Source organism: Anopheles funestus, chromosome 2RL (assembly GCF_943734845.2).
Source record: "Anopheles funestus chromosome 2RL, idAnoFuneDA-416_04, whole genome shotgun sequence".
Classification (NCBI taxonomy): Eukaryota; Metazoa; Arthropoda; class Insecta; order Diptera; family Culicidae; genus Anopheles; species Anopheles funestus.
In genome coordinates, this window is record NC_064598.1 from 20256960 (window position 1) to 20280651 (window position 23692).

General features: G+C 44.0%; 11 protein-coding genes across 14 annotated transcripts; 5 read left to right on the forward strand and 6 right to left on the reverse strand.

Annotated features, from left to right (window-relative positions):
* The first annotated feature begins 210 nt into the window (after positions 1-210).
* LOC125763120 (uncharacterized) lies at positions 211-1531 on the forward strand. Its single transcript, XM_049425956.1, has 2 exons — positions 211-535; positions 648-1531. Exons 1-2 carry the CDS (start codon positions 392-394, stop codon positions 1188-1190), a joined length of 687 nt encoding a protein of 228 aa, XP_049281913.1. The 5' UTR covers positions 211-391; the 3' UTR covers positions 1191-1531.
* LOC125763112 (putative OPA3-like protein CG13603) lies at positions 1522-3311 on the reverse strand. Of its 2 annotated transcripts, XM_049425948.1 has the most exons (4): positions 2852-3311; positions 2623-2765; positions 2425-2553; positions 1522-2366 (listed from the first exon to the last, which is right to left on the reverse strand). In XM_049425948.1, the coding sequence occupies exons 1-4, from the start codon at positions 3160-3162 to the stop codon at positions 2308-2310; spliced, it is 642 nt and encodes a 213-aa protein (XP_049281905.1). In that variant the 5' UTR covers positions 3163-3311; the 3' UTR covers positions 1522-2307. The 2 variants fall into 2 exon arrangements, with proteins under 2 accessions (XP_049281905.1, XP_049281902.1); XM_049425945.1 differs by having other exon boundaries at positions 1522-2553; positions 2852-3307.
* A 261-nt stretch (positions 3312-3572) lies between these two features.
* Positions 3573-6409, forward strand: LOC125763054 (N-acetylneuraminate 9-O-acetyltransferase). The gene is made up of 4 exons (XM_049425825.1): positions 3573-3839; positions 3904-4000; positions 4065-4823; positions 4895-6409. The coding sequence occupies exons 1-4, from the start codon at positions 3707-3709 to the stop codon at positions 6276-6278; spliced, it is 2373 nt and encodes a 790-aa protein (XP_049281782.1). The 5' UTR covers positions 3573-3706; the 3' UTR covers positions 6279-6409.
* On the reverse strand, positions 6399-7315 carry LOC125763124 (mpv17-like protein 2). Its single transcript, XM_049425962.1, has one exon. It carries the CDS (start codon positions 7114-7116, stop codon positions 6520-6522), a length of 597 nt encoding a protein of 198 aa, XP_049281919.1. The 5' UTR covers positions 7117-7315; the 3' UTR covers positions 6399-6519.
* Positions 7316-7421: 106 nt separating this feature from the next.
* On the forward strand, positions 7422-10444 carry LOC125763049 (DNA polymerase eta). Its single transcript, XM_049425802.1, has 3 exons — positions 7422-7636; positions 7702-7805; positions 7864-10444. The coding sequence occupies exons 1-3, from the start codon at positions 7580-7582 to the stop codon at positions 10394-10396; spliced, it is 2694 nt and encodes an 897-aa protein (XP_049281759.1). The 5' UTR covers positions 7422-7579; the 3' UTR covers positions 10397-10444.
* A 37-nt stretch (positions 10445-10481) lies between these two features.
* LOC125765227 (uncharacterized) lies at positions 10482-11009 on the reverse strand. Its single transcript, XM_049430142.1, has one exon. The coding sequence runs from the start codon at positions 11007-11009 to the stop codon at positions 10482-10484; it is 528 nt and encodes a 175-aa protein (XP_049286099.1).
* A 178-nt stretch (positions 11010-11187) lies between these two features.
* Positions 11188-12692, reverse strand: LOC125763101 (uncharacterized). Of its 2 annotated transcripts, XM_049425931.1 has the most exons (3): positions 12348-12692; positions 11707-12272; positions 11391-11545 (listed from the first exon to the last, which is right to left on the reverse strand). In XM_049425931.1, exons 1-3 carry the CDS (start codon positions 12407-12409, stop codon positions 11520-11522), a joined length of 654 nt encoding a protein of 217 aa, XP_049281888.1. In that variant the 5' UTR covers positions 12410-12692; the 3' UTR covers positions 11391-11519. The 2 variants fall into 2 exon arrangements, with proteins under 2 accessions (XP_049281886.1, XP_049281888.1); XM_049425929.1 differs by having other exon boundaries at positions 11188-12272; positions 12348-12680.
* An 86-nt stretch (positions 12693-12778) lies between these two features.
* On the forward strand, positions 12779-14207 carry LOC125763093 (tRNA (guanine-N(7)-)-methyltransferase non-catalytic subunit wuho). Its single transcript, XM_049425909.1, has 2 exons — positions 12779-13430; positions 13496-14207. Exons 1-2 carry the CDS (start codon positions 12943-12945, stop codon positions 14151-14153), a joined length of 1146 nt encoding a protein of 381 aa, XP_049281866.1. The 5' UTR covers positions 12779-12942; the 3' UTR covers positions 14154-14207.
* On the reverse strand, positions 14191-15867 carry LOC125763091 (26S proteasome regulatory subunit 10B). The gene is made up of 3 exons (XM_049425906.1): positions 15612-15867; positions 15374-15493; positions 14191-15291 (listed from the first exon to the last, which is right to left on the reverse strand). Exons 1-3 carry the CDS (start codon positions 15703-15705, stop codon positions 14327-14329), a joined length of 1179 nt encoding a protein of 392 aa, XP_049281863.1. The 5' UTR covers positions 15706-15867; the 3' UTR covers positions 14191-14326.
* Positions 15868-16081: 214 nt separating this feature from the next.
* Positions 16082-16750, forward strand: LOC125763139 (60S ribosomal protein L35). The gene has a single exon (XM_049425978.1). The coding sequence runs from the start codon at positions 16182-16184 to the stop codon at positions 16551-16553; it is 372 nt and encodes a 123-aa protein (XP_049281935.1). The 5' UTR covers positions 16082-16181; the 3' UTR covers positions 16554-16750.
* Positions 16751-21091: 4341 nt separating this feature from the next.
* On the reverse strand, positions 21092-22222 carry LOC125763134 (general odorant-binding protein 83a-like). Of its 2 annotated transcripts, none has more exons than XM_049425974.1 (4): positions 22127-22222; positions 21664-21889; positions 21513-21588; positions 21092-21441 (listed from the first exon to the last, which is right to left on the reverse strand). In XM_049425974.1, the coding sequence occupies exons 2-4, from the start codon at positions 21766-21768 to the stop codon at positions 21167-21169; spliced, it is 456 nt and encodes a 151-aa protein (XP_049281931.1). In that variant the 5' UTR covers positions 21769-21889; positions 22127-22222; the 3' UTR covers positions 21092-21166. The 2 variants fall into 2 exon arrangements, with proteins under 2 accessions (XP_049281931.1, XP_049281930.1); XM_049425973.1 differs by having other exon boundaries at positions 21983-22213.
* Between the last annotated feature and the right edge of the window lie 1470 nt (positions 22223-23692).

The following is a 23692-nucleotide window of genomic DNA, read 5'->3' on the forward strand; positions in this document are numbered from 1 at the left end:
TTAATTTTTCTTCATCATACTTCCAGTTGTTTCATTTCATCCTGCATAATACCAAATTAATGTTGAGTGAATAAGAAAAAAAAACATTTAATTTTTAAAAATATTCAAGAGTTGTTCATTGTAATAATAAAATATTTCAATTGAAAATAAATTTGTATGTTATACCAAAAAAATATATCTATACACCGTATTCTATTATACAATGCTCCTGTATATACCCGTATCTATACGAATCGTACACAAACCATGAATGGGATCGAAGTTGACAACTTTCACAATAAACAAAAGCGTAAACGTAAATTCTTCCCAGGTCCCCCATAATTAGGCCTAGTCTTTGTCGATAAAAGTGTTTCTTCGTTTGGAAAGCGCTGAAGAGTTTTAAATCGCTATCATGGGCAGTTTAATGGAAGCATGCTGCACTGGTTTCATATGTAGGCTGTGCTCAAAGATGAATCGTATGGTGATTTTCATATACGGCGCAGACGGACTCGGATACAACTTGCTGCAGAAAATCAACAGCTATCTGCCAATCGAGGTGGCGTAAGACGAACAACGAAAAATTTGTTCGGATTTTTCCACCAATGCAAGGGCTACGGTCAACTGATGTGTATTCTCCCCTTTTCTCGCTTTTGAAATAATGCGATTAGATCAGCGAAGAGGACGAACTACCGAAAACGATCTGTGAAGCCTGTCTGGACAAAATTCTACTCCATCATCGGTTGATAGAGCAGATTCAGTCCGCGCAGAAACGGTTCGTGAAGCTGCGCGATGAAGATCAGGCTCGTAATTCTACTGCTGCAGAATCATCGGCTAGTTCAAGAACATTGTCCGCGGAATCCACAGCCAGCTCGCGGACCATGTCGGTTGATTCTACCGATGCGGTGGAAGAACCTGCAGAAAGGATACAAGAAACGGAGCCTAACAACGAGACAGCAGAACACAGCGCTACAGCTGAGACAGCGAATGCGCGGGTACAGGAAGATGTTCAGACTAACGAAAGCGTAAGCCAAGATTCGCAAGAAGCTACGAGCAGTAGCTCAGCGGACACAGCAGCAGCGGGAGAATCCAGTACTAATCGAGAACAAAACGAACCCGGTTCATCGACCCCAAAACCACCGACGAATCGTTTGAAAAGGAAACAGCCAAATCCGTCTCATTCGTCTAAAGTGGCTAGGAAACGGTTAGGTTAGATGCATAACGCTCTATGTAGGGTTAAGGTTCCCGATTCGACGCTTGTTCCTTGGTACAGACAGACAGGTTGTCGCAATGCAATGCTTAACAAAAATTGTCCCATAAATCTTTGGTGGCAAGTGCGAGCCCGGGTCTGCATTGATTGCGGTCGTAAATAGCCGTAACAGCCGTAAGATTTAAGGCGGTTCTTTCTCTCTTTCCGATTCGTCGATAAATGTATTCGTTTAGATTTAGCAAGCAAACGCTGTACATCTTATTCAAACAGCGTGCACGCTTCCATTACTTTTGTTTAATAAATAAAGCAGCTTGTTAAAGCTGTGTGTCGTTGCGTACGTTTCAACTCTTAGTTATATTTTTTATTTATTGATTCTTCGCGTCTTCGTTCTTGCGATTCATTATTTACACGGTGACGATATCATCACAGCATTGTACGTTGACGAGCATGCACCACTTTTGGCTACGGGAAATCTGTGGTTTGTGTTGCATACATAGGCGCAAGCTTGGTTTTGCTGGTTCTTATTCGACAATGCGATAATAGGAAAATTGTGACACAAATCAACTGGTATTAAACTTTTACCAGGCTGTTAAGTGGATGCAATCATTTGCTTCTTCTGGTACTTTAGAAACCACAACCTTAAGCTTGCTGTGCCTATTTAATTTTGATACAACGAAACGAAGCAGTAACGAGAATGGACGCTATCTAATAAATACAGATTCTTGGATCGTAGAAAAAAATAATAATATAATGAGCGATGTACTATGAACACTGGAAAATGCAATAACGTAGATCGCTCCCGACATAATTGGGTTTAAGCTGATTGTATTACTGTTAAGCACATAATACAGCTAAGCATGTCTTACATGCTACAGGCCACCTTTGCCGCGCTAGTGTTGGGTGCTACATAATTGTGACAAATTGTGTCTAAAGTAGTATAAATTAAAAATAAATGTCGATCAGTAGAAACCAAACATTGGGGAGTAAAATATTGCGCGGTTAACAAATGAACAATATCTGTGCACCATTATGCATTGGAGCCGTCTGGTTCTATCCTTGTCTTTCGGTCGCTTTCGCTGGTCTAGTGTTGGGTGCTAGGAGGTAATTTAAACTACGCGTGACTAGGCCTGGTCGGCGCTGGTCGGTGTATTCGTCTTCCGAATCGTCCGCTGAGCTGTCCCTATAAAAAACTTCATTATCGATAATCTCCAACGCGTTGGTAATGACACCTCTATTACCACTGGCGTTAGCGGCTAAATCCTTCCGGTCAACCGTGGCAGGAATATAAAGGGCCTGTTCACTTTTGTTCTTCTTGTTACCGAACGGGAGCTCATCCAATATTTTCGGCTTCCAGGATGACTTTGATTCTGAAAAGATTGCATGATGGACATTTTTAGTAGATATTTTTGGTTGGGAAGGTTGTAGCTCACGCTTACCAAGATCGGCCGTAACTCGGGCCACTTCTCGTAGCTGCGTATCCAAACGTTGCACTTGAAAGTTTAGCTCGTTTATAGTTGCTTGCAGCTCGAGTTTCTCCTGCATTATCATCTCCTCTTTGTTGGCCTCTTTCCGGACTTGCCTGGAAGTAAGATGGGAAAAAAAAGAAACGTTCAGAACTGCGAAACTTCCTTATGCAACCTTATGCAAGTTGTGTCGGCAATTTACCTTTGATACTCCAACAGAAGTAACCCGGCACCTATCGTGAAAATGATGATTTCGCCCAACAAATTCGCGCCTAGGTCGATGGCCATCGCTTCGTTCAAGACGGGCACGGTAGTGGGTTTGCCAAGGTTTAGGGCCCACATTTTCGTCTTTACCTCCATCCAGTTGTAGAACTGTGCCGGCGGCATGCAAACATATTTGCGAAAGAAGGGACTGTTTTTGGCACGCTCTTTCAGCAAATTTGCTATCGGTTTGGAAATCTGTTTCATGGCAAGAACGCCAAGCTTGGCAGCCGGAAACGCACCCACAACCATGTTGCTGAACGGTTTGCACTTACGGATGAGCGAAGAATTACGGATTGATTGCGGATTTGTGTAAAATACAACACGATAAGAAAGCGAGTCTTGTAAATAGATTTACGCAATACACCACTCAGCTGTGGTAAGCAAACCGATGGAATGTCAAAACTGACAGTACGAGTGGTCAAGGTTTCTTTTGGTTGATTTGTTCGGGACGTTGTAAAGAAGGATTTACGGAACAAATTTACATTTTGCAAACTCTTGTAAATACAATAATCTTACAATAATCTAAAACAATAATCTTGTAAATTAATAATCTATCTATCAATAGCAATTACAAATTGCTGACAAGGTGTACATATGTTCTAGGCACGCGAACCACGCACACCAATGCAGGTTGAAATGTCATCCAAGCTGCTCCAAGCAGCAACAAAATAAAGTTTTTTTTATTGTGGTTTCTTGCGGCTATTGGTGCATCGCGATGTAGTTGAGGTGATGAAATTTTAGGGATAAAGTTTGCCGTAAACTGAAATTTTGCGCTCGGACCGACCGCCTGAAAATGGGTAACAATGGTAATCTGTCGAAGGCAGAGCTGTTCATACAGAATCTTAACGCCAGCAATGCGAAAAAGCTTGCCTTTGCAATGGTGCTTGGGTTCGTAGTGTATCACGCCTTTCTTCATTTGCGCTATGGTAAGTAATGCGTAACGCAACACTTGTGTTCCGAATTAACCTACCAACCTTTCCCCAATTGTAGGTTCAGATTCATGCAAATGGCTACTCAGTGCGGGTCGTTTCAAAGGTGACAAGGAATGGCAACCATATGGGTGCATGCTGCACAAGTACACTGAAACGTAAGTAACCCATGCATTAACTTGAATTTGCCGTTTTCATTGGGAATCATCTCCATTTGTTTAGTGACACACGAAAATGTCTACGGTATCTTGCCTTCTGGGGTAACCAGAATCACTTCGTACTTATCGGCGACGAGCGGCTGCGATCGCTTTCGCTGGAGTTTATTGACTACCTGCGATCAAGCGAAACCGAAAACAACTCTAAACAATCCTCCACGAAGAACACGGAAGACCTACAGTTCACGGACTACAAGCTACGCCTTCGCGTAGAATACATTTACGCAAACGAGATATCGAAAAGCTTGATAGATGAATTCATCAAGTGGGAACACGAGGAAGATCCACCCAGCTTGATCATTGCCAGCTGCACATATCCCACCTTTCAGCGCGGTAACGTGACAGAGGACACGCAGCGGGCGTATGAAAAAAATCTAACCCGCCTTGTCAGCCCGATCGATCGGTTGTACGCGAAGAAGACGAAAATTATCTGGAAACTGCAAGATCCCGTCGATCAGGAAAGTTCACCGGAAGAGTGGAAGAATGTGCGCAATGAGGATGTCGATCGCATCAATCAAGCGGCAAGCAATATTTTGCTCTACTCGGAGGCAAAAATTTGGTCCTCATCAAACATGATAGCTTCCGGGTTGGTGGACGAGTTTGCCGATGGGCAAAAGTTAAGCTCGCTGACGCTGAAGCACGATGTGCAGATTTTGCTGAACATGTACTGTAATGATTACATGAATTACAACGATGGTACGTGCTGCAGCAGTGCGGAACCATACACAATCATACAGGTTACAACGTACGCATTTTTAGCTGTATGGTAAGTATTGGTTGTTGCGGTTCTAATGCGAGCAGGACATATTTATTTACCAGTTCTTTCCGTTTTTTTAGCGCAAGCATTGCCACAGCCATGTACGTGCGGAAGTGGATTGTTAAGTGGCGCGGCGTACATGCTTATATGCCGCTGAATCAACCTGCCGATACGCAATCTCCAATAGCGGCCCTTGCCTCACTGGCCGTCATAATGACCTATTTCTACCTTTGTGATCGAACGAACTTTTTCATGAAGGAAAACAAATACTACTCGGAGTTTAGCTTCTGGATTCCGGTCGGGTATGTGTTCGCTCTCGGGCTCTTCTTTACCGAGGACAGTAAGCTCACGAAGGTGCTGCACCGTGACCAAACGGACGAACTGAAGGGCTGGATGCAGATAGTTATACTGATCTACTACATGACCGGAGCTTCGCACATACTGCCGATCTACATGCACATCAAGGTGCTGATCAGTGGCTTTTTGTTTTTGTCCGGATACGCACACTTCACCTACTGGTGGCAGACGGGCAATGCCGGATTGGTGCGCTTTTTAAACGTTATGTTCCGGGTGAACTTTCTCACCGTCATCCTGTGCCTGTGCATGAACCGTCCGTACCAGTTTTACTTCTTCGTGCCGCTACTTTCGTTTTGGTACAGTATTATGTACTTAATGCTCTCGCTACCGCCCCGTATCACCGCCCAGATAGCGGAAACCAACCCGTACCAGTATCTGTACGTGGTGGTGAAGTTTATTACGATGCTCGCCACAGTAACAGTGCTGTACATGAGTGAAGTGTTTTTCGAACGCATCTTTGTTACCCGCCCCTGGAAGGCACTGTTCGTGACGACGGATGATGATATCCACGAGTGGTGGTACCGCTGGAAGCTGGACCGGTATACGATCACGTACGGTATGATCTTTGCTGCCATCTTTCAAATTTCACAACGATTTGCCGTGGTGGATGATAACAATCATGGCAACTTGTTCTCGAAACGAATCTCGCTTACGTCCACGCTGGCCGCCATCACCGGTATCGGGTGCTACATGACGTGGACGTTTTTCTGCCGCAATCGACAAGACTGCGAAGAGGTACATTCGTACGTGGTGTTTATTCCGATCGTGGGATATATCCTGTTGCGCAATATTTCCGGCATCCTGCGGACGCGCTATTCGACGTTTTTCGCATGGTTCGGCAAAATATCGCTCGAGCTGTTCCTGTGCCAGTACCACATCTGGCTGGCAGCCGATCGGAACGGTGTGCTGGTACTCTTACCGGGCTTTCCTACTCTTAATGTGCTGATAACGTCGTTCATCTTCGTTTGCGTATCGCATGAAATTCATCGCGTCACTAGCGTGCTACTGCCATACGCGGTACCGAACGATTGGAAGCTGGCTCTAAGGAATATTCTGTTCTTTGTCATCCTGCTCATACCGTTGGGTCGATACGACGGAATGTTTTGAGAGAGTGTAGTACTAAATTTGGCATACATACATCGACTTCAGCGCACACCAAACGATTATATTGCTAGCATAAGCAGCTGTTTATAAAGGACAAACATAAAATAAAAACTAAACGCTTCATTCAACGCTAATTGTAATTGTTAGATTTTTTTATTTCAGGTGGCACGGTCTGGCGGTATTGATATAATTGTTAGATTAACTATAGTATAAAAATTAGTGCTGTAATCCCCATGTGTAAAGGTTAGTCTCTTGTGTGGCTTACTGTCTGCGGGTCTGTGTGATCGCTACCGCAATCTTCATTAATCACATAGCTGGTGTAAACATCGTACCCGAGAGAAATCGTGTTATCGTACAGCACGCGATACTTCGTCGGTAGGAAGTAAAAGTTAACGATTTGTGCCGGTGGCCAAACGATCCATTCGGCCGTATACAGCCGGATAAACTTCTCCCGCACCTCGTGACGCATTTCTTCCCATGAGGAACGTTTCAGCACTGCCAGCGTGGCGAAGAAGAGGAATATCACAATAGGCGAGGCAACGGTTTGATCGATCAGCACCTTCTTCAGCACGAGACCTATCGTGCGTCCCGGGAACCGACGGTCCATAAAGTTGTACCAGCTGTGGCAGAACACACCGACCGTCATGCCCGAGATTGACATGAACCGTGTCCGCTGGCGGTCCCACACCGCTAGCTGCCCGTTGTAGATTTCATAATGCTGCTCGATTATATCACCCACACCGGATAGGCTGACCGATATGGCTACATTCGTTAGCAGCAGGTACTTTTTGCTAAACGCTGTTTTGGTAACTGTCCGGAACCACTTCACTAGTCCAATCATTGGATACCATACGCGTGTACAATTTCGACGGTCAGTTCATGGTGATCCTTTGTTTGGCATTATGTAAAAATCGTCACTGAGGTAGCCATAAATATCTATCTAATCTAAACAGAATCCAAATCAAAATAAATACACGCGCCGCACGTGATTGTGGCAGCGTGCGCTGTCAACATTGCACGTTTCGAAACTTTCGCGCTAAAAATATTGCATTTGAATTTTCTGATTTTTTGAATATTAATGGTTTCAAGTATTAAAATGGAGCAAAATAAGTAATTTTCTTTGAAACATTCATAATTTTGCTAAATGAACTCACAAACTAGCTATGATAAACAGATGATTGTTTACAATTTGCGTATCCCGGGCAGTGTGTCAAATTGTTTCAGGCGGGAAAGTACGACGGAAAAGAGTGAAATGTTGTGAAATGTGAAACGTTTGTGTAATCTTTGTGCATAAATAAGCCAAAATGAGCAGTAAAACGACTATCAATATTAAGAACAAATTCGATCGAGTGGTAGTGCTGGTATGTGGAACGAATAACTCAAGTAGATGCGTCTATTGTAACAATAACTTGAATGCTACTTTCAGGTCGATATGGATTGTTTCTATTGTCAGGTGGAGGAAAAATTGACACCAGCCATCCGGGGAAAGCCAATAGCGGTGGTACAGTACAATCCCTGGCAGGGTGGAGGGTAAGTTATAGGCTGAAAATCGTTTTGCATAAAGTAATGCATGTCTCCTTCCTTCCAGAATTATTGCTGTAAATTATCCTGCCCGAGCAGAAGGTGTTACACGCCACATGCGTGGGGATGAAGCGAAGCAACACTGTCCGGATATTGAGCTTCCGCAAGTTCCACAGGTCCGTGGTAAAGCCGATTTGACACGGTACCGTGAGGCAGGCAAGGAGGTGGCAGATGTTTTGAAAAGCTTTACACCATTGCTGGAGCGAGCTAGCATCGATGAGGCTTATCTCGATATAACCGAGCGTGTGCTTAGCAGAATACGCGAGATGAATGAGGGAAAATTTCAGTTACTGCCCGAAAAGCTTGCAAATACGTTCGCAGTCGGGTATGAAAATATTGGTGAATTTGTGAAGAAACTTTCCAACACATTCGACGCTGGGTCGGCGGAGAGCAATGCAACGGATAGGCTGGAGTATAAGAAAAGTGACATCAAGCTGCTGGTCGGTGCCTCGATTGTGAATGAGATACGTGCGGCTGTCAAGGAGAAGACGGGCTACGAATGTTCGGCTGGTATTGCGCACAACAAAATCCTTGCTAAACTAACGGCCGGCTTTCACAAGCCGAACAAACAGACCATTCTACCGATCGATAGCATTACGAAACTGTACGAAACACTGCCACTGAAAAAGGTGAAAGGTTTGGGTGGCAAGCTAGGCGATCAGGTGTGTGAGGTGCTCAAGATACGGTTCATGTCCGAATTGGTTCAGTTCCCGGAGAGTGTGCTGCAGCACCATTTCGAGGAGCGAATGGGCAGCTGGATGTATTTGATGGCGCGCGGTATCGATCTCGAGGCAGTAACTGCCAAATTTCATTCGAAAAGCATAGGCTGTTGTAAACGATTTCCCGGCAAAAATGCAATTACGGGGCTGGCAACGCTTAATCACTGGTTGAACGAACTCGCGTCCGAAGTGACGGAACGGCTGGAAAAAGATATGGACGAAAACAATCGTACGGCGAAGCAGCTAACGGTGAGCTACAGTCAGCAGATCGATAATGTGGACGTGTCCAGCACGAGAAGCATTCCGTTGGTAGCGTACGATAAGGAGCGCATTGCCGTCGATGCACTGGAGGCGATCAAACGGAACACGGAGCGATTTTTTAAACCCAACTCAACAACGGCCTTACATAATGCGGTTAAATTTTTGGGCATAAGTGCCGGGAAATTTGAACCGAATGGCAATGGGAAAGGTGGCGGAATAAAGCAAATGTTTCAAAGCTACTCGTCGAAAACGGGCAATGCCGATGGAGGGCCCAGCGAAACGGAACGACGTACGAGTGTTTCGGAACCACTAGCGACTACTGATCCTCCCAAAACGGAAGCATCGCATGAAGAGACACAACATATTGATAAAGCAAAAGAAGAGCCAACTGGGGTCGGTGAAAATAGTAGCAAGCCGAGAGGGAATATAAAACATTTCCTGCAACATCAAGCATCGCTGGCATCTTCTTCTACCAGTGATCGTAAAGAAAGCGAAGCTGAGAACAGCAAATCAAAACCATTAGAAGCTTCCAGTACGTGTGGAGAATTAAATGAAGTGGAAACTAAACCGAAGAAAGGTATAAAACAGTTCCTACAACCAAAAAGTGCCATATATAAAGGGTCTGTAACTGTAAAAGAGCCTACAGAAGAAAAGGGAGATGATACGAAAGAAACAATCGCCAGTTTATGCGAAGAAAATCAACGAGAAGCTTTGAACATCGATCAAGATTCCGATTTATCTGAGCAAAAAACTAGACAAGACGATAAACCGGAAGAGATCGCATCACATTCCCGATCGTCGTGTGAGAAAACAAACGCAACCGTTTCAGCTATTGAAGCATTGGACAAATCTTCTGATTACAAAGCAACTTACGCAGAATATTTCTATGCTGCCGTTCCGGAACCACCAGCGTCCGTAACGGTGGAGTGTCCTCAGTGCAGGAAACAGATCCCGGAGTATGAATATCAATCTCATCAGGACTTTCATTTTGCTCTCTCGTTAAGCCAACAGCAGCGAGATGAATTCCGCAATGATTTAAAATCGAAAATAGCATCCAAATCACCGCTTCCTAGCAAACGATCATCGAAAGCAGTCACATCCTCGACTGCGGAAAAGACAAGTTCCGGCAGCAGTAGCAGCAGCAGCAGTGCATCATCATCAACTTCAACAAATTTATCGATCGCACGTTTTCTATCAAAAGTTTCTCCGGAATCGACACGTCCCAGTAGCACAGATATGGCCACTAGTAGCACTAGTGAAAAAGAACAGCCAGAAGACCATTTTAAATGCACTGAATGTGGTAAGCTGATAAAGGTGGAGTCTATGGCCGAACACAACGATTACCATGTGGCAAAGCGGTTACAGCAGGAACTGAACCGACTCGAACCACCATCACAGCCGATTGTAAATAAACCTCTTCTAGCCGTGGGAGTGAGTAATACTCCGGGCAGCGGAATTTCCAGCTCAAAACGAAAGCGTCCTTCCATTGCAGGGGAAGAGGCAGTGTCACCGGTGAAGCAAAAGCTAAAACCTGTATCATCTTACTTTACCAAATTGTAAAAAGTACAATATACTTACTGAAGCAATAACATCTGTTTTTTCGTTAAATTGCTGCATTGTTTCTTTTATTGCTTAAATTAGCTGACTACGCGAACATTTTTTTTACCATGGAATTGTATATGCTGTCCTCCTGTTGGCGCGATTGGATGATCTGCTTGTGTAACGCGACACACTCCTTACTATTTGCGTAATCGATCCTTTCCAGTGTGGCAAGTGCTTCGGTGTACTGTTTGACCTTAAACTGTGCCAACGCTTTCCGATACGTTGCCTTTGCCGAGGGGTTTTCCTGTTTATTGGTATATTGCAGTACGTGCAGAACTTCCTCGTAGCGGTTCTGTTTGATCAGACAGGCGGCAATGTTAAGATAGAGTGTTTCGAGCAGTGATTGCATTTGCTCCACCGTGCCAACACCTTCGATGGCTGGATCGAGCTGTTCGATCGGTGACCAGGAAAGCAAACATTTGGCCGCCTGGTTGAAGTACGCGTGAGCAAACAGTGGATACTTGGTGAACATTTTCACGCCATTTTCTTTGTAGCATTTGGCTAGTGCGAGCGATTCCGCGACTGTAAGCTCGTAGTAATATTTTTGATCCTCGATTCGTATGAGTTTCATAGTAAAAGTGATGGCGTTACGTTGGCCGGTGTTGATCGTACATTTGCTTTCCTCGTTCGTTAGCATCTGTTGTAGTAACTGTTCCACGTAACAGTCCACCGGTGTTAGTGCCGTGCCGATGGTAATCCATCGTTCTGAAGTTGATTCCGCGGTTAGGTAGTTTGTCTCATGTGTCCCTGTTTCGGTCACCTCACCAATCGTTACAAGACAGCGGCACAATTCTGTAGGTTTTTCTGCGCTAGTGAATCGAAAGGAAATCCGTTCCTTGCGCAGTCCTTTCGCGGGATCTTCGTACACCGGTGGCACTAGAGCGTCATTTCCAGCAGATGGTGACTGCACTGCTGTCGGCTCCGTTTCCATAGCGTATCGGCAATCGGTTCCTCTCGAGCCAGTGGATTAATTTCGTCAAAAACGTTTGTTTGTTTGTCCCAAAACCGGCGCACGTAGAATGGTGGCTTCTTCTCGGACAAAATCGCGTACAGTATACCCTGAGCACCTTCGTGGGGTGTTTTAATGAGGAAAATTCTTAACGGTTTCTGTAGGTAGAAAAGCACCCGGTTAGCCAATGGTGGAAAGTGACGATAGATGGCCGTTTCTACGTTACCCGGATCGATACAGTGTACCGACGGGTTGTTGCTGCTAGCTGCTGCAAGTAGTTGCGACAAACGGTAGGAAAACTGAACCAAACAGAACTTACTGTACGCGTACGCCCGGAAGCGATTGGAAGCTGTGTCGGGGTACAGTGAGCCACAAAACCGTTCCTCGTTTGTCGGTATATCGGTTACCGAACGATGCGCTTGCGAAACAACGTTCACGATGCGACTATCACACGGTTGTTGTTTGAGCGCGGGCAACAAACGCAATGTCAGCAGAAAGTGTGACAAATAGTTCGTCTGATACAGATATTCCAGATTGTCTTCGGTTAGGCTCGGTGGCACGTAAAACGCTCCGGCGTTATTTATCAGCGCGTAAAGTGGTTTGTTTAGATTGCGCACATTTTCACTGAATTCGGCCACACTGGCTAGGGATTCGAGCTTCAGTACGAATGTGTCAACCGTTGCGGTAGGACACTGGTGAAGCACCCTGTTACGGAGTGTTTGGCCTACCGTTGTACAACGCGTCCCAAGCACAAGATGACATCCGCGACCGGCTAATTCAAGCACCGTGGCTAAACCGATGCCAGAGTTGGCTCCGGTCACTACAATCAGTTCACCGTTCTGGAACTTTCGTTTGCTGTCGTACAATCTGCCGATGCAGTACCACCTGTGGAAAGGGATCCAAACATTTGGTCAACATCCAAGCAATGTTGAGGCGAAATAATGATTTGGGAAATTTTACCGCACAAAATACGTAACTGTTCCAAAGCCCAACAATAAACCACACTTTCCTAGCCAACCCATTGGCACTGTCGGTGCTTCCGAAAAATTCTTCAAACCACAGCCAACAGGTGACCCGAAAAATCTAGCCAATGGCTACCGAATAACGGTTTCGCTATCGCCACGGAAACCGGTGCAGTATATTTACCTTTCGTCTCACCAAAAAAAGCAGCAACCTTTGCTCTCCGTGTGTGCTGTGCAGTTTGTTTGAAAATTGATAGCGGAACACTGATATGAAGAGCGCCAAAAAAGAGTACCGGAGTTTTTTGGCACCTCACACACATTGAAATTACACATCGGTGCAGATAAAAATTAAGTTAAAATAGGCAATATTTTATGTACATTTCATTTCTATGTGAAGTAATCAGAAAATTGTGTGAAAATCAATGCAAATCAGCATCCTATGAAAATGATTTGAAATTACCCATTTCCTGGTGTGTAATTACCTTGTGAAGGAATGTCAATCTGGAAAAGGATGTAAACAAGTGAACCGTCAACAGTTCGGTGTTTTTGTACAACCACGTTACCAGGACGGTTTTAATTTTAGTGTGGAAAAGATGTACGATTTAAAGGTTTACTCATCCTGTATCGTAATAGCCATCAAGGACGCGATTGTGTTCTTTTCCCCCGACGGTGCTGTGTTGCATAAAATTGTCGTACAGCAAAAGCTACCCGCTGAAGGTACGGAAACCGGCAATCAACAACAGAATGGTAAACAACCCAATAGCCAACCGGCAAACGTTGTAACGTTTGAGTACTCTCCAAGTGCGAAAGTGTTGGCTGTTTCGCTGAGCGATAAAACGTTACAATGCTATCAATTGCACCAGGATGGGGAGAAGTTCTACTCCACGCCTTTAGGAGATAGCATTCCGACGGTGAGGACGATTGTGTGCATGAAATTTCTGCCCAAACATGGTGTTCTGGTCGGATCGGATAAAAGCGATTGTTTTGAGTTTGATGTGTTGGGCAATTCGGTACAAAAGTCTAAATGGATACTTGGCCATATGAGCCAAATATTGGGACTAGCGGTTAGTGACGATGAACGGTAAGAATCATATAAATAATTCAGATGCTAGAATAATTTACTGATCATTATATTTCGTTCCACAGATTAATCATAACGTGCGATCGGGATGAGAAAATTAAAGTCAGCTCGTATCCGGACTGTCACAACATCGAGGGCTACTGTTTAGGCCACTTGGAGTACGTTGGTGGAATAGAAATAACACCCTCCCAAAAGCTCATCTCCGTATCGGGTGATCGAACACTGCGCCTATGGGATTTTGCAGCAGGGAAGGAAATATGTCAGCTTTCACTACAGGATCCTGCAGTTGGGTTAACGGTTCAAAAAGCAATGGATGATAGCGAAATGCTGTGTGTGATTAGAAGTTCCGTTCAGAACAAGCTCGAGGTGGCTTTAGTGCAGTGTGGTACACCCAATGCTAGCCTTCTCTATGATCCATTAACGGTTGAGGAAAGCTTGATCGTACTGAGTGCGGCTTTGAATGACTCATTGCAGCTATTGCTATTGGTAATGGACAAGGATAGTAAACGTGCCAGAATGTTGGTTTATGATTTTTCTGTCGATAAACATCAATTCATAGCAAATATTGATCATCCTTTTGCGAAGAATTTCGCGTCTCAGTTCAGCGAAGTATCGATTGAGCAAGTGCGTGATTATTCCACACTCTTCAAACACAGCATCGACAACCTTTCGGAGTACTTTGAACGTAAGAAGCAAAAAATTGGATCAAAAAAATCTAAATAAAGCTTAGAGAAGCGTGCTAAATAATTAACACAAAAAATACGCTTGTTTCGCTTGGTTTTATTACGTGACTTAAATGTTTTACTGATACGAAAATTGTAGCACAGAACTAAAGAATCACCCCCAGCGTTTGCTTTGCGATTCGTTAGTTTGCTGCCGTACCTGGACAAATGATTTTATACCGGTTTGTAGTCCAACTTGCTTTCCAACCGCTTGTTGTCGGCCACCTTACGGACGGCTTTCATAAAATCTTCCTGTATGACATATTCACGCTCCGCACGGATAGCAAACAACCCGGCCTCGGTACAGACATTGCGCAAATCGGCACCGTTGAAGTTGTCCGATAGTTTTACCACCGCTTCGTAGTCAATGTCACCGTGTTTGGCAATCGGAGCGGCGTGAATTTTCAAAATCTCCAACCGTGCCTGCTCATTCGGTAACGGAATTTCGATCTTTCTATCCAAACGACCGGGGCGAAGAAGGGCCGGATCGAGCGTATCGGGCCGATTGGTGGCCATGATCATTTTTACCTGCCCGAGCGAATCGAAACCGTCCATTTGATTGAGCAGCTCCATGAGTGTACGCTGGATCTCACGATCGGCGGATGTACCTTCGGAGAAGCGCCGACCACCGATGGCGTCAATCTCATCCATGAAAATAATGCACGGCTGGTGATCACGCGCATAGTTGAACATCTCTCGAATAAGACGTGCCGATTCGCCGATGTATTTGTCCACGATGGCCGACGATACCACCTTCAGGAAGTTAGCATCGAGCTGGGAAGCGACGGCACGGGCCAGTAGGGTTTTACCCGTTCCGGGGGGACCGTAAAGCAGGCAACCCTTCGGAGGCGTAATACCGACACGGAGGAACAGTTCCGGGTTCAGCAGTGGCAGTTCAATGACCTCGCGTAGTTCGCGAATTTGCTCCGACAGACCACCGATCGCGGAGTAGGTAACTTCGCCCGGATCTTCATGCGACATGTTGTATACCAGTGGATCAACCTCTCGCGGAAGGTAGCGCATGATCGTTAGTGTAGTCATATCTAGCGCTACGCGTGTGCCCGATTTGAGCTTGGTTTTGTCCAGCTGTCTGCGACATCCCACAACGTATCTTGGCCCGTTGGTCGCTTTTACGATGACTGCAAAAAAAAAAAATACAATATGAAACAAAACAAGGTGTGAATGATAACAAAAGGGCACTAAGGCGAACAGCTTGCTTACATTTATCTTCCGTCAGCTGCTTTAATACTTCACCGACTATCTGGCCAACACTTTGTAGAGCCTTCAAATCATTTTCCGACTTGTCGAATTGTTTCGTAAGCTCCTTCAACGTTTCCCTTACTACACAAAGAAGAAGGATTAAGCAACGTTAGAAACAGAAAAAGGGAAATGTATACAGTCGGATGACTGACCTATTCCGCTAGTCATCGTCGTTGCCCTAACCTCAACCAATATTTACCTTCCTTCAGCCGAGATTCTACCTCTTTGTGTTCCAGCAGCTTTTTCCTATAATCTTCCAGCGCTTTTTCACGAGTCGGATCTACCACAGTCATTTCGACGGCTAATGAGACTTGAGAAGGACGAGTTGTTTTCCTTAAAAAGTTAAGCGACTGGTCGGAGTATCGCACAAAACAATTGATGAAGCTGCAATGACAACACTCGCTTATACACACACGCACACAACGACGGGTGATTATGCATTCTGCTGACAACTACATCAAAGCAAATGACAGGAAGACGGTGGAAATAGGGCAACGGGTTAAGCGACCGGATCGAAGAGTTCACGCTTTCCGAGGTTACTAGGCAAGGTGTGCCATATTTGCTTGGAAATACAAGGAAAAGGTATGGTTGAAACTGTTATACAGCCTGAACCAGGTAAACTCAAGTCAACACGATGCGGGTATAAACCAAACCGACGTCGTGGTGTGGTGCTTCACGTTCTTTTCGACGTTTCTGCCGATTGTGACCGGAGGTGTTTCAATCGCGTGCTTCTTGAAAAAGTGGCAAATAACCCCACAAAACCAGCAAAATGGTGAAAGTCAAGTGTTCCGAGCTTCGTACGAAGGATAAAAAGGAGTTGACCAAGCAGCTGGAGGACCTGAAGAAGGAGCTGCTGAACCTGCGGGTGGCTAAAGTCACCGGCGGTGCTCCGTCGAAGCTGTCGAAGATCCGTGTCGTCCGCAAGGCGATCGCCCGCGTGTACATTGTGATGAACACGAAGACGAAGGAGAACCTTCGCAAGCTGTACAAGGGCAAGAAGTACGTGCCGCTGGATCTGCGCCCGAAGAAGACCCGTGCTATGCGTAAGGCTCTGTCCAAACGCGACTCCAGAAGAATGACGCTGAAGCAGCAGCGTAAACGCGCGAAGTTCCCCCGCCGCCGATACGCCGTCAAGGCCTAAGGAAGGAAGTGGGTGGGCTGCCTTCTCCAAATGCTGTGTCTGGTGTAACGTGTGTGGATGCCTCCGTTTTGGTTCGTATCGCAACCGAGCCCCCGGGGGTGTGGTGGAGCAGAGCTGATGGTTTGATATCCTCCCGGATGAAGATCATGTATATCGATATCGGTATAATACAAAACCATGTTTATTGAACCACAAAACTGTTGCTGTGTTTTATCATTTCTTATCGATTGTAGAGTTTATTCTGAAGCGGGCGGCAACATTGTTCCAAAAACAAAACAGAATTGCTTCCCTCCGTGTGCAGGGAGAGATTGTAGGCGAAAGAAGTATTCAAGCACGTCGGAAAGAAACCAAACGAACATGAATAATTATGTTTATGTTTATAGGCATGTTTTTGAACAACAATTTTTGCTTCCAGCTGAAGTACTAACACACCCCGGATAAGGATAAGATCCTTTTTAAAGAAGATCTGTTAATTAGAAAACACTATTTCAGAACACTTGTTCCTGTGGATAATATCAACTCTACTAGTAGGAGCGTTTAGTAGACAATTTGATTAACTATGTTCTGAATAATTAGTTTCACTTCTAATAATTCAATCAATCAATTATCTGTGAATGCTAAACAATATTGATTGTTATGGGTCTTATGACCCTTGATGTTGGGCTCGAGACCCATGGGAATTATGAGTGCAAGCTCATTAGGATGGATCAGTAAAGGAAGACTGTTAGTTTTTGAAAACTGAACAAAAATCTGGGAATATGATCATACTAGTATATGGATCCCCGGGATGTCTTGAGGATGTACATATTTTGAAGAATGATTTTCAGAGGTAAGGATAGATTTCACCTTAACAGAGTTGAACAGGTGCTGTAAGAACCTAAGCTAAAAGGACGGATTATTTAGTTTGATGTTTAACTTTTTTTTCATTCTAGTAAGAACGACCAAATTGTATATCCTTAGCATATGTAGAAATGTATAGTACCTGATTTAAAGATCCTAACCGTAACTGAAAAACCGACTATCAGTTGACGATCACTCAGGATCTTGTGGTTCTTGAGGTATATGTTAGCTTGGCATGAGTCGAATTTCAGAAAGTGAATAAGAGCACGAATTTCGGGCGTACTCATATGCTCTACAAAATCAATCTGTATAGACTACGGTAAAGCTCACCAACAAGCGATCTTAAATTAGAAAGTGTTGAAGGAAGCAGAATGGAAAGCACAAGGATGGGCGGAAATAAAACAGATGAAAAAGACTATAGAAATGTTGAAGCCGGTTCTTTGGTGAACAGCTCGGAAGAACTCGTGCCACGATTGTACGATTCTCAGATTACGTTGGTGGTGAATGGTGATCTATGTGATAGATCTTGATCAGGATGATAGAGTAGATATGTTTTTTTTTGTTTGTTTTCTGTTCTGCAGAAGCACAACACACTTTACAATTATTAGGCCCAATTTATAATGGTGGAGATGGGTAGAGATCATACAAAATTTGATGATCTATTTAGCATGTGAAGAGAATGGAGGAACCACGAGTTGTTAACGATTTTCATGATTGTAGAGATAATTCACAGTTTGTCCCATTTCACTCAAGACAAAACATTTTAATCTTACACCGAGTTTTGCAGTCAATCTGCATTTTTATCTACCAAGCCAAGGATCTGCCCTTATGAACTATCATAGCTTATCACACCCCGGTGAGCATAATGCGTTGCAGGATAATTAACTTATTCGTAAAGCTCACTTTGTGTTGTAGTTTCTTTTGAGGCCAGTTTCCTTCTAAATGCCACTAAGAGTTATTTGGTAATTTAAGAGGAATTTCAGTTTGGGATCATTTCACACGTCTTTCGGTTAACAGTTCTAACTGAACTGGGATTCCTACAGTTGGTTATGCGTCTTCCCTCTTCTTGGCTTAACGACCTCTAAGGTAACGCCGGCCATTTCTGGCTTACAAGACTTGTTTTACCACATAGTCGGATAGTCAGTGCTTGCTACAGGGGACAGTCTGAATGGGATTTGATAACCCGGTCCTGTCGTGTATAACCGTTTATCACAGCTACCACCCAATGAGTATTGGGACATATTCCACCAATCGTGATTATTTATCATGAGGAATGTTTTCAATAACCACGGGGCCCAGTGGTATATGTGATAAACGGTGCCGGTTCCACACGACAGGGTATCAAATCCCATCTGGGCCGTCTCCCCGTAGCAAGGACCGACTATCCGGCTACGCGGTAAAAATAATTCTTAATTCGGCCGTCCCAACCAAGCAGAAACAAAACATTTTTCAAACGTACTAGGCGTCTCCATCGGTAATTATTTAGTATTTCAGTATAAGTAATTGTTTGCTCTATTTACTTCGCGTTTTAAAAAAAAGTCTAGTAAACCAGATATGGCCGGCATGACCTCAGAGGTCGTTACGCCAAGAAGAAGAAGAAGAAGTTTTCAATAGAGAGAGAGAAGTAATAGACGTGTAAGAATGTTTTTTTTTTTGCATTAAAAACTGTCCAAGTGATGTAAATTCAGAATAATATACATAGAAACATTCTTCAACATCCTATGGCACAGCACAGCTTAACTCACATAAATATTTTGCCACCAAGAATGCAGGTAATGAAGCGACGCGAATACCTTTTCCTTTGAATTATGCGATGGTTTTTGTACAAACGTTGTAGTATATACGCATTATGCAGTCGCGAACTTTTACCCTCTGCAATGTGCATCGGTACCATCGGAGGGTGTTTGTTTTGTTGTTGTTTTTAATTAGTCAAATGGATGTGCAATTGAAGCGTGTCACCCCCCGCCCCCCACGGCCAACCGGCGGACAGAAACGGCAAGAAGTTGCGTAAAACTTGTACCGCGGCTCTTAATTTACATTTTAATTTGCTTGATTACGGCGATACTTTATCAGAAAAAGGGAAGTTTTACAGTGTTTTCATTTCTTGCTGCACTAGGGAACTTAGCGGGAGGGTTTTTGCTCTTATTTTCCATTGCTTGTTATACAATTTACTACCCTTTTTGTGTTTTTTTTTGCTTGCCATTTTTGTTGTTTCATTTTGTTGCCTTTATTACGATGGTATTTCTTGTTTTAGTGTCAACTTTTCCTTTCGTTGCATCCCGCATCAGTTGGTGGGTGCTTCCTGCTAGCAGTGTGGCCAGGGCCAGCTAGATTGCACGATTGACGGTGTTATTGTTGGTTCGCTTTAACTTTTCGCGCCCCGTTTGTAGCGGGATAAGTTTGGTGAGTTTTTTTTCTGTTGTTGCTAGACTTCTAAGACTTATATCCCGAAGCCATCCATCCTTCGCGAAGTCGTTCGCCACCCGTAAGGGGCCATATTCTTTCGCCGTTGGTCGAAACTTTGATTAATGATATTCCAAATTTTTGCATCATTCTCACCAGGTTCTCGGTTGTAGATATAGCGCGGGATAGCTTTCTGTGGAAGTAACGAAACGAGAATGGAAGAAGTGGTGATGTACTTCAACTTAAGGACTACAGAGCATCAACACTCCAGGAGACGAAGAACACTGGCACGAGAGGCGTAATTAGGCGCTGATAATAAGTTTTAATTTCTTACTCATTGCCCGTGGGCCGTCTTAAGATTAAGCGCGGAAAAAAAACGACGGTGTCTTGAGCTAGGTCACTCTTGTGCGGAAAGGAGATTGCTTTCTCTAATCATACTGATGCCGGAAGTGTGGAACCGTACCCGAGAGTGGGCCAAGTTCCGAGGCCGATAAAAACCATTGCAGAGTTGTTGTTTTATGTTGCCTTTTTTTTTGCTTTAATGAAATAGCTGTTGAAGGAATAGGTCTGATGGTGTTTTTTTTGTTTTGAAGTTCGGTTGGTGGTTTTAACAGGAAATACTAAGATTTAATTGCTACAAGTACCTGGGTGCGGTTCTCAGTATTGCTGAGTTATGGAGAATTGAGAAGAATGTTCCGTTACAATAATTTCTAGATTAGTTTTAATTAGCACTAAAGAATAGAATTCCAGAAATTGCAAAAACTTCTATTTATTCGTAGCAGCAACATCACCCTGTAAGCGGAATTGTAAGAAGCGGAAGCCAAAGGCAAAGGACAATCACACTCAATAATGTAAATAGAACACTCGGATTCATCATCCGATTGTCAAAGATCCGTGATTCCGTATGTCTGAAATTTTGGGTTTCTTTCCCTCTGGATTTCTTGTTTAGGCGTTCGGAAGCATTTCCCTTCTATTCCCATCATTGTCGTCTGCTGGATCTGGAGCAGTTAAGAACCCTGCTCTGTTTTTTGCTCTTGGCTTAGCGACCTCTAAGGTCATGTCGGCTATTTCTGGGATTAATAGACTTATTTTCACCAAGAATCCGTATAGTCAGTTCTTGCTACGGGGAGACGATCCGGATGGGATCTGATACCCGGTCCTGTCGTGTGGAACCGGCGCCGTTTAACACATACACCACCAGGCCGCCCCATCCGGACCGAGGAAAATACAGATATATATCCTGCTTTAAAATAAATCTTGACATTTAACACAACTATTAAACACATTTAATTGAATTGCAGATACAGTAGAACTAATTCACTTATATTAGAAACATCTTCATATTTTAAATTCAGTATCTCAAAGACAGCCTATGGTAAAAAGTAATGTACCGGGTCCTTCGTTTTCCAACATTTGTTCAGCCAGAATGCTTTCTCGCAAGCATTCTCTCCCTCCGGATACAGACAGCGCTTGAACCAGTTCAGCGTAATAAGGTGCATCGATTCGGGCAGAAAGTCCTGAATTTTCACGTAATGAAACTCACCCTTATCGTTCACCACACCCGCCTGATGGAAGAGACAGTTCATGTAACACTTCAGCTTGTCATCTTCGTGAATGTCCTGATCACTAAACCGCTTGATGGCATCTAGCAGAGAGAGGTTGAACAATCTATTACAACTGATCTTGAAGGTGATCTTTAACCTTAGAAATTCTTACCTTCAGAAACACCCGTCTCAGCCACGCAGGCATCATGCATCGGTTTCATCTTCTCCAGCAATTCCGGTGGAGGATACTGTGTACCAAAGACGCTTGTAGAAACGATCACACGATCACACGATCTCTACGTCCGTTACTGAAATCAACTTACGTTTGCATCACGTTTCGGTTCGTCGGATCGTACGAATAGTGCGGCACCTTGGAACACCAGCAGCGCCATAAACAATCGACTGTTCGAGCAAAGCAGTTCCTGCATTGTGCTTTGCCACACGGCTTCTTTAACTTTAAGATGGTACAACACGTTCTTAGCTGTGTGCAAATTGTGCAAGCAATTACACCGAAGTACCAAAATACGACACGAAGCTAAGGTGAAGGCACTGGCAGTTATCAATAATTAAAATGGGAAACTGTTAAAACTTTTACCCAGAGCGATCCCAGGGCGCGATATTAAAATGTGACCGTGAACAAACCCAAGTGTAGCAAAAATGGCACGTAAAATGGTGTCGCGTTGCAGCCTGCGTTTTTGCACCCGAAAACTCTCACATCAAACTGCACGTAGTGTAGATGAAAAGAATGGTTTAAAGGACCACGCCGGCTTACACTTTTCCCCTTACCCCGGGAAAACACTCTTGACGAGTACACGAATTTAATTGCAAGACAGTAGTACCACGCCACACCAAACGTTACCGCAGTCAGGTTCGGTTTTGTACGGATGTCTCCGTTTTGTGTGGTGCTTTATATAGCTGGGTCAGGCCATTGTAGGTGGAATGAGTTTTGTTAAATTACTGAACGTCAACAATCCCGGGTGCCGGGAGCGTAAAGCTTGCTGTAATTTTACAAAAATGGTTCTTACCTAGAAGGGTGTGTAACACCCCTCCTAGAGCCAACGCCCCTAGGCAAAAGGTAAAGTTTAGCTAAGAGCTTTTGAGACGAAGCAAAATGTCGGAAAAGCAGTGTCACTATGCTATGTTTTTTTGTTGCAAAATAAACGACACATTGGAAATAAAGGGGCAAAAAAGGGAAAAACAAATCTTTAGCTGACACACTCATTTGCGGCTGGTTGGCGTGGCGATGCGCCCTTGCAAATCGGGCGGCAATTACAACGCAACCCTCACGAAACTGCCTTTCGGTGGTGAAATGCGAAATCATACGAAATAATTCACCCACACACACGCGCGCCCGAATACAAATCGTTAATTCATCTTTTCAGCGGGCAAAACTTTAATTAAAACGTGCACAACGGGCAACGGGGTTCAATTGTGCCTTAAGCTCTGGCGAAGATAATTAACAAGCGGTCGGGGATGATTCAATGGGAATGATAATTACTGCTGAACAGCATGATGAAAAGTTCCGGCTGCACGTTACTCTGGTTTTTAAAAATTGAAAACGTGGAACGTGGCCCTTTCGATCGACGGCACGGCAGGGGCAGGGGCCAGAAAAAAACGAACCCCGAAAAGAAAGTTTATAAAAGAAAAGCATTTATAAAGAAGAATTGAAAAAGGGTAGATTTCAAATATTCAGCAGTTTGAAGCTTTTTGATGTTTCTATACCGTTTTGCGCGTAGTGATGTGTGCTTTAAATCAGTAGCTTATTAATCTGTAATTAGTTGTTAATGAGATGAAGCTAATTTGTCGATTCTTTAGTGATTGTTAGAACATGTTCCAAATTGTGATGTAAAAGCTCTAGTGAGCTTTAAGTAGATAACATACAGAATTCACACAGGACGTCCGATGTCGACCAAAATCTTATTTGAACAATGCGTGGTAACCCCAAAAACGCAAGAGAAAAAAAAATAAAATTTTAAATCAATATCATCAGGTGTGCTTTATGGGATATTGGAGTAAGTCGATCTCCTGGTGATCGACTGAAGCTCTTGTCTTCACTATAACTTTTCGGAGTGGTACGGTATAGCCTCTCAAAATAGTAGTCCTTTGATGTTAAACATTTTTGATCATTTATCCGCTGCACGCCATCGACCTGGAGCATCAGGTCCTTGGATGGTGTCGATTTATTGGATTGTTGATTTACGATTTTGCAACCGTTAGAGGTACATCCATGAGAAACTCACGGCGCCAAGAACTCCATAATTGTTGCTTTCTTTACTTTCTTGTTCATGAAAAAAACTATTCTGCCCAAATTGTCCCCAAGAACAAGGCAAGATCACTTAGGAATGTAGTGCC